We start from the raw sequence: 9,431 nt of genomic DNA on the forward strand, positions 1-9,431 counted from the left end.
CTTTCTTTCTTTCTTTCTTTCTTTCTTTCTTTCTTTCTTTCTTTCTTCTTCTTTCTTCTTTCTTTCTTCTTTCTTTCAAGATTTTATTTATTCATTTTAGAGAGAGAGAGAGAGTGCATGCAAGCAGGGGGAGGGGCAGAGGGAGAGAAACTCAAGCAGACCCTGTGCTGAGTGCAAAGTCCCTCAAGGGGCTCGATCTCACGACCCTGAGATCATGACCTGAGATGAAATCAAGAGTCAGATGCACAACCGACTGAGCCACCCAGGCGCCCCATCTTTCTTTCTTTTTTTATAAGCTCTGCTCTGGCAATGGGACAGAGTAGAAAGAAGACTTTGGTGACAGGCAGCCCTGAACTTGAACTAGCTCTATCATTTATCAGGCCAAAAGAAATTCGTAAGAGATCATCTTCAAATCTCTGATCCCTCATAGGCAAAATGGAGATAAAAATGTCTAGCTCAAAGATTTGTTTTAAGTATTGAATCGGATAATATAGGCCAAGTATCTCTCTGGTACCGCATGTCAGCAATGTTGAATAAATGGAAGCTATTATTCTTTTAATCATTAGTTAAGAAAAAAACACAACAGTAGGTTTCAACATCATATGTACAAGAAGGGCTCAACTGTTTAGAAGCCATATGAAAAAAAAAAGCAGGGAAATAAGCTAAACCATTTAGGGTTTCCTATGTGTGACCGAAAGAAGTTGCTGTTTTTTCTTTCTTTCTGTCTTTCTAAACTCTACATGCTGTGTGCACTTTGCTTGTATTATTTTAATAAAAAAAAAAGCAAAAGAGAACTAATCTCTCTCCTTAAGTGGATTCTGTTTTTTTTTAATTTTTATTTATTTATTTGAGAGAGAAAGAGGGGGCAGAGGGAGAGAGAATCTTAAGCAGACTTCCTGCTGAGTGAGGAGCCTGACACGGGGCTCGATCTCACTACTCTGAGATCATGACCTGAGCTGAAACTAAGAGTCAGATGCTCAACCTACTGAGCCACCCAAGCACCCCTCTATTTAAGTGGATTCTTTAGGAGATGTTTCATTACATCTAGAAAATGGGAAACAAATGGTCAATGTGTGAATTAAAATGCCTGACTTTTACTCTCCAAGGGAAAAAAGTGATCTCACAAAATTTGCATATCATAGCAAGGACTCAGCCCCTATTCAAGTGTTAACATCTTTAATCATGATAGAAGTTCAATTTTAGCTGACAAATGCTATGCTTGACCAAAGAAGTCTAACTACACCATCAACTCAGATTTGGCTACTAGTTTTTCTTACAGTGAAACTGGTCATCAAAGAGTTTGATATTCCATCCTAAAGACTAAAGTTTTAGTAGATTTAATGATTATTTGTGTTGCTAAACAATAACTATGGTCTTTGAGATGCTATAATAAAATTTCTTCTTAAAGAAAATTGTTCTCAGGGTTATAGTAGCCCAGCATTCTTCCATCTTCTCTATGGTCCCTTATCTTTTTTATAAAAATGGATATCCTTTCAATTGTCCCTTTTTCTGACTTGTAAGGGAATTCTTTTAAAAAGAGACCTCTAAATGGGGGAAAGCAGATTTGTTTATAAAAGCTGACAGAGCAAGAAAGATTTTTCTACAGATAGACTGAAATGGAACTTTCTAGAAAAAGGTGCTGACGCTCTCTTGTTATCGGACTTCCTTCCTTTTGATTTTCTGTGAAATGGGACATTGAGAAGCAAGTATCAAAGTCCAAGAAAAGCGCTGTGCCACTTACCCATGCAGTCTGGGCCCCAGTGGCCTGGACAGCACTGAGGTTGGACATAGTCCTTCCTACAGATATGGCGGCATCCAGGGAGAGACAGCGAGTACTTTCTGATCTCAAATATGTACCTTGGAGGGGAAGTAGAAGACATAAACCCATGATCAGAGCAATGCAGTTAACTCTGGGCAGTGGGATTAGCCTAGGTTTTTATTTAGGTCCTTCTTTACACTTGCCTATATTTAAAAAAACAGATTGAATACATTTTTGTCTAGGGAGAGCAAAACTTAATAATGATTTACCTTTAATTGTACGAAATGGTTGAAAAAATCAGAACACAATGCAAATGAGGGTAGAATATTTACAGTGATGTCAGAAGTGAGGTTAGTAGATAGGAAATAGTGTTAGGTTCTAGGCACATGCTAGAGGTGCACTTCACACTTGTCACAGCCAATACGAGAAGGAAAAGGTCATGAGTTCTGTGATGCACAGGATCTCTGAATTTTAAAACGAAACTTTTTTTTTTTTTTTTGCAGATACTGTAGATGTAGACATTTCTGTGAGAGGCGGTGTAATATAATGGGGAATATTTGCCACCTTATACTCAAGGGAGATGTAATGATGAATTTCTTAGAACGGTTTTTATACCATCTGAGGTGCAGATCTGGAATAGCAATTCTGTAGAGGCTAAATACCATTGCCTATTTTCGGGGAATCTCCGCATGGGTGACTCATTCTAGGATTTGACTTTAGTATATTTAGAGACAACCCTCCATGAATATAATTTCTTTCAACTGGGCTGTTAAGAATAGTGTGATGCAATGGTGAGTTCAAGGTTGTACTTCTAATCCAGTCCCTGAGCTACTGGCTTTACGGCCAGTCAAGTTGGAGACAGAATTGACAGTTCCTCTGAAAGCTTGAGAATACTGGCAGGGACATCTCTTCACAAAGATGGGAAAAGGCAAAGCCAAGGGCAGAACCAAACATCCCCTCAAGAGCCAATCTTGGATTTATTTCAGCATAAATGAATGGCAAAGCCAAGTCTTCAATTCTAAAACAGAGAGCATGAGTGCAATAATCTTATCCTGGATGTGTGTGTGTGTGTGTTGGAAGGGGGATGGTAAGGTGGGGAGTATGTAACCAAGTGTCCACCTTGCCATGAAAAATAGTAGCCAGGACAAAAACGTCCTCAATAAAGTCACCACATAATTTTAACCTTGAACCCTATACCTTTCTATATACTTTTTAAGAGTCTCTGGTCACAGATGTGCCTGCTTTGGTAACTGAATGGTCAACTGTCACATATGCTTGCTAATTCTAGGCCAGTTTGTATTTGGAACCTTTTGTAAAACTGATGATTTTGGTTTTAGAATGTATCATGGTCACATTAAGCAAACATAAATTTAAAATAGTGTGATATAACAGTGTTTAATTTTTAAATAAGAAATAGTACTGATCCTTCATCCCTGAATTAAGAATGAACTCATTGAGAGCTGTCTAATGTCTAAATTAGTAGACTGAGTAAATAAAACATTGTGTTTACATTTGAGTTGTATGGCTGCTTCCATTAGCTGGTGAGCAAAACTGCTCATCATCCTTTTTGAGGCTTAGCCTTGAATTATGAGGCTTTTGAATCATAAGAGGATTTCAGGAATGCAATGCTCACATAAAATGCATGAAGCTGTAATTCCTTTGTCTTCCACTTCAGGTTCTAATTAGTATCAGGATCCATAGCTAGCTAATAAGATGACTGTCAGACCCATGGCTTTTTAGTCCATGTTCTGGCTAGAACCCTCTCCAAATGAAACAAAACCCAGATTTTCAAAATAAAGAAGGACAAGATGTAGGGAAAATGTTTATTTGCAATGCAATATAGTCAATTCTGTATTAAAATGTGAATCAATAATCAATAATCAATCAATTTTTTAGATTCAAGGTTGTAAATTGTGAGTTACCTAAGTTTGGACTGAATATAGTCTTAGAAAAAGGGAAAATCATGGAAATGCTTTGTAGATTTTGAGATGGGAAGTTTCAATTTGGATTCACAATCCCTTAAATTTCAAGACTTGAGATTTTCTCTTGAGTACCTGCAATCTCGAACCCCCACGGAGCCATTGGTAACCTTGGTGTAACCATCTGGGCACTTAATTCCCAAGTTGAGTGAACAGGATTGGCACTCAGTCCTAATTGTAAGCAGAGATTTCTTATCACATCTTTTTGCCTGCAAAAACATAAAAAAAAAAAAAAAATCAAGTCCCATTAGTCGAGCCTTGGTTGGTTATTCTTCCCTATTGGCTTCAAGTCAATGGAATGACAGGGATGGCAACAAGGTTGATTGGTAATGACTGGCTAATTCCTTTCCACCTTATTTAGAAAGAGTGTTGGGATCAGCAAGCAATGTCTGCCATGGCTGTGGGTAGGAAGGAGGCTGCTTGTACCACCTGTTTGCCATCCTTGATCTAAAGTCTGGAATTCAGTAAAGCAAGGTAACATCATTACACACATGTACCCAAATGGGAAACCTGAAATGTGTTATAGAGTACACTTTCCAAATGGGAAAATTTTAAAGTGATTATTTAGGGTCAATTGGTTGTAGATCAACAGGTCTCAAGAATATTCTTCCAGCATTGATTCTACAGAAATAGTCTAGTTTGGGTGCTAAATGCTATGAAGCATGTAATTCCTACTCCGAAGATGTTTGCAATCTTTTGATTATAATTCAGCTAGACTGTGGGTTCCAAGAGGCAGTGATCTTTTTCTGTTTTGTCCTTGACTATACCCTAAGCACCTAGAACAGTGTCTGACACATAGTAGTGCTTAGAAAATATTTGTTGATTGAATGAATGAGTTGTAGGAAATACAATAGATACACTAGAAACAGTTTCTTAGCAACATTAAGCAGTAGAGAATTAGATGCTAGAATGAAGGATGCAGATGCATTTTGGCCCTGTCTTCAGGATCCCTCATTGTCCATGATGTTGATGCTGATCCTCTCAAATGGATTTGGTCCCCTTTCTCAAATCTCCCTCATTTTTCCATCAAGCTTAAGAAAAAGCAGCTTCATTATAATGAAGAGAGACCAAATTTGGGAATCAAAAGACTTAAGCTTGGAATCAAGCTCTGTATCTTGCTAAGTGTACAGTCTTTTAATTTAAAAAAATTTTTATTATCAATCTTTTTTTTTAAAGATTATTTATTTATTTATCTATTTGAGAGAGAGAATGAGCATGAGTTGGAGGGCAGAGGCAGAGGGAGAGAGAGAAGCAGACTCCCCACCAAGCAGGGAGCCCAATGCGGGGCTCGATCCCAGGACCCCAAGATCATGACCTGAGCCAAAGGCAAACCACTTAACTGACTGAGCCACCCAGGCACCCAATTGTACAGTCTTGAATGAATTCCTTACCCTTTGTCATCCTCTGCAATGGGGAGATAATAATCATTCTCCAGGTTATTGAGACCTTTAAATGATATAACACATGCAAATTGCCTGGCCCAGGATCTAGAATGTCATAGGCAGTAAATGCTAGTTCCTGTGATGCTTCTTCATCCCCCCCTCTGTGTTTTGCTTACTGCTTCTCCTGAGAGGAATGTGCTTCCCTCTCCTCTTGGCTACCCAAACTTCATCCTCCAAGGCTCTGTGTAACAGCTCCACAAAACCATACCCAACTCTCTTCCTTTTCTCAACTTCTACTCTTCATATGGTTGACCAGTGGAACACATTTTGTTGTCTTTGCTTTCCGTTTAAAAACCCCTTATGGGAGGGTGCCATGTCTCTTCCTTCTTACTTACTCTTATTCCTAAACAGTACAGGCCCAGCACTAGGCAGGGATGGTGGGAACATCATAACTACTAAGTTTACTGAAATGGATAAAGGCTGCATAAGAAGAAATCTTATTTTTACAGAGAAATTTATGGTTATACATACTTCCAAGGCATCATCTTATTTGATCTTGACCATGCTGAAGATAAGTAGGGCAGGTTTCATCATGCCTATTCTAGGGAGGAGAAAACCAAGAGGAGGGGAAGTTCAGTGACTTGCCAAGGTCACCCTGTAAGTTCGTGGTCTTCTGATTCCCTGATTCGGTATTCCTCTTCCCTACACGCTGTATGGTGGCATATAGAAAAATGAAATCTGTTTGCATGGGCAGCTTTCATTTGGTGATTGTTATGAACCAAAATAGCCCTGGAATGTTCTTTATGGAATAATAATAAAAGCCACCCTTAGCTAGAGTTTGAATCAACCCCCCCTTTTTTTTTAAAGGTTTTATTTATTTATTTGACAGAGACAGAGATAGCGAGAGCAGGAACACAAGCAGGGGGAGTGGGAGAGGGAGAAGCAGGCTTCCCGCCGAGGAGGGAGCCCCATGTGGGACTCAATCCCAGGACCCTGGGATCATGACCTGAGCCGAAGGCAGACGCTTAACGACTGAGCCATCCAGGCGCCCTGAATCAACCCCCTTTAATGGTCATGGAACCTCCAGATTTTTTAAAGCAGGATTTTCTTTATATTAGGTTTTCCCATTTAGATACGTGTATGGAAGGACATTACTTTTTCTTTTCTTTCTTAAAAGGTCAGATTTAATCCTCTCTTTTCAAGAAGTCTCTTGACTTTCAAGTTATCCTTTTCAAATGGAATGGCTCATTTTATCTCTCATACAGTTTTCTCTGAAAAGCAAACTCAGCTTTAAACACCAGTCAAGGCCTGATTTCCACGGTAAAGCAAGCCTTTGTTGATGCTAATGGTGGTGGTGATGAGGATGATCATTCCAGCTGTTTGTGGCGCACTGTTGGGGGAGAAACTGAAGTTTTGAGAGACTAGCTAACTTGCTCAGGCTTGAACAGCTAGTAGGCTGTGGAGCACAGTGACTGGTCCTCAGAAATATTTGTTAAATAAACGAGAGCCACAGTTCCAACTTGCTGCTCCCAAACTCTTAAGCTGGAGCACTGAACCATGATGCTATCTTCCAGTGTTTTCTTTCTTTTTTTAAATTTTTTTCATTAACATATAATGTATTATTTGTTTCAGGGGTACAGGTCGGTGATTCATCAGTCTTACACAATTCACAGTGTTCACCATAGTACCTACCCTCCCCAATGTCCATCACCCAGCCACCCCATCCCTCCCACCCCCCTCCACTCCAGCAACCCTCAGTTTGTTTCCTGAGATTAAGAGTCTCTTATGGTTTGTCTCCCTCTCTGGTTTCATCTTGTTTCATTTTTTCCTCCCTTCCCCTATAATCCTCTGTCTTGTTTCTCAAATTCCTCCTATCAGTGAGATCATATGATACTTGTCTTTCTCTGATTGACTTATTTCACTTAGTGTAATACCCTCTAGTTCCATCCACATCGTTGCAAATGACAAGATTTCATTTTTTGATGGTTGCATAATATTCCATAGTGTATATATATATATATATATATATATATATATATACCACATCTTCTTTATCCATTCATCTGTTGATGGACATCTAGGCTCTTTCCATAGTTTGGCTATTGTGGACACTGCTGCTATAAACATTGGGGTGCACGTACCTCTTCGGATCCCTACATTTGTATCTTTGGGGTAAATACCCAGTAGTACAATTGCGTGAAAAGCATCATCAGAGTAGTGCCAACTGGGATCAAGTGGCACTGATAAAAATTTGCCTGGTACAGATGTAGCATCATGTTTATGTTTTATGAATAATAGAGCAGAAATCATGCCTGGTGAAATGCATTTTAAAAGAACTGCCAGACTGCCTTGCTCATACTCCTTGTTTAGGCTGCCCTCGATGTACATCTGATACCCAACATGCTCTATTAGGACAGCTCATGTGAGCCTGTTTGAGACACTGGCGTGCTGGTGTCCTTCATGGGAGCTGCTGACATGACTGCCCTGGGTGCTTTTACTACAACTTGTGGAAAGTAGAAGGGATGAGTTCCCGAGGCATTCTGGAATACTATGTTTCTCAAGCAGACATCACCCCACTCAGAATTCCCCAGAACATCTCTCTACTCATCTGTCTTCAACCACTGTTATTTCCTATATTCAAAATGACACAGTGATGAGACTATTACAACAAAAGAAAACAAAACAACTTCCCCCCACCCCCCAAGGATATCAACATCAGCAGTGGAAAGAGGAATGTTAGCATTAAATCAGAGCTCCTAGCAAGGGTGGTTTAGCACAGGAATAGAACCAAGTGGGTGAGCACACCTTCAGAAAGATGGTGCGCCACCATTAGGATCCGATTCTCCACTGGCTTTCTCTTTATTGTATGAAGTCCAGTACCCATGACAACAGAGGGAAGCAAAAAATTTGGACACGCCATGAACCTGAAAAATAACAAACTTGCAAGTGTCATCTTACCTGGTCTGTAGTTTCAGGCGGGGAGCAGAAATTGTGTATAACCAATCCAAGAAGAAGAAGTATGAGATTTTGTAGCATGGTGAGAAACTATTTGCTCCTTCTGATGCCAGGCACCTGTCAGAACTACTCGGCTATTCTATTGTAGTCTGATGAATTCCTAGTGAATTCTCTTTCATTTCAGTATTTGCTTTTAAACCCTTTCCCCTCTTGTTCCTGAATTGAAGCAGATGATATGTGAGAACAACCTCGAGACAGGAAAAGTGGCAAATCCAGGGGTCGTGGTGAAACTGGCCACTCTCAACTCTATATATGTCTTGGTTGAATAACAGGATATCCGGAAGGGGCTGAGGCGGAGACACGCTCTGGAATTTTTGTGCCTTATGAAACTCCCAAGAACAAACTCCTGCCTCCTACTGCTTGGCCCATCCCACTTCTGGTTCTGCCTCCTCCTGGACCTACGGCCCTGCCAACATGTAGACGACCACGCCATGGAAAACTGCAGGCCTCTGTCTCTGAATCTTAAGTCCCAAGCTTGCTGCCAGGCAGTATTTGTGGGAGTGCCCATAAGTGGGCAATGATCCCACAGAGAGAATGTTGCAGAAACTCAGGACCTTGACTTGGGAGAGGGTGGTAGCCTCACTTGGGATGGCTGGCAAACTCTACTGCAAAAAAATGTCTCTTTGCAGTCTCCGACAGTTGGGGTTTCAACTCATCCTTTCCCCTCTTCCATGTCATGTCTTAACAAATGACCGGGCCGATAGGTCTCATCTTCCCCTTCAAGGCCCAGATCAAATGCCACCTCTTACAGGAAGCCTTCCTGTCCTGCCCCTCCAATACCACCTTGGAAACTCTCCCAGCATTTTGCACATAATACTACAAAAGCTCAGTCATATCTGTCACAATCCATCTGTCTGTATGTCAATATCCCATGTCCAGTTGTGAATTCCTTGAGGACAGGGGCAAGCCTTCATCCTCTCTGTACATCTGAGAGCCTAGGGCAGAGACGTGCATTTGAAAATAATAAAAACAAATAGACCAAGTCAACATTTGTTGAAAACTTACTATATGCTAGACTTCTCCATGGATTACCCTTTTTAATCCTCACAGCTCTTGGTGAAATAGTTAGGATTATTTCCCCCACTTTATAGATAAGGCAATGGAGGCAGAGAGGTTTGGCAACTTTTCTAAGGTAACACAGTTAGTAGGTGGGCATCCAGTTTTCAAACTGTGTGGCCCCAGAGCCACTACCGTTAACCACTACCCTCTACTGCCCAAAACAATGAGTATCTAATGCATCAATAAGTAGGAGGTGGTGCTCCAGTTTCCAGTTTCAGATGGAAAAGTATCAGGCTC

General features: G+C 40.5%; 1 protein-coding gene across 1 annotated transcript in view; it reads right to left on the reverse strand.

Annotated features, from left to right (window-relative positions):
• Positions 1 to 8,156, reverse strand: part of STAB2 (stabilin 2) — a 144,726-nt gene extending 136,570 nt beyond the window's left edge. Inside the window, exons 1-3 of the mRNA XM_034987711.1 lie at positions 8,079 to 8,156; positions 3,814 to 3,947; positions 1,742 to 1,857 (exon numbers count right to left, since the gene is read on the reverse strand). Coding sequence (XP_034843602.1) covers positions 1,742 to 1,857; positions 3,814 to 3,947; positions 8,079 to 8,156 — 328 coding nt within the window. The remainder of the gene's footprint in view (positions 1 to 1,741; positions 1,858 to 3,813; positions 3,948 to 8,078) is intronic.
• Between the last annotated feature and the right edge of the window lie 1,275 nt (positions 8,157 to 9,431).

The sequence above is a fragment of the Mirounga leonina genome, unplaced genomic scaffold (genome assembly GCF_011800145.1).
Source record: "Mirounga leonina isolate KUSES-001 unplaced genomic scaffold, KU_Mleo_1.0 Mir_418, whole genome shotgun sequence".
In the NCBI taxonomy this organism is placed as follows: domain Eukaryota; kingdom Metazoa; phylum Chordata; class Mammalia; order Carnivora; family Phocidae; genus Mirounga; species Mirounga leonina.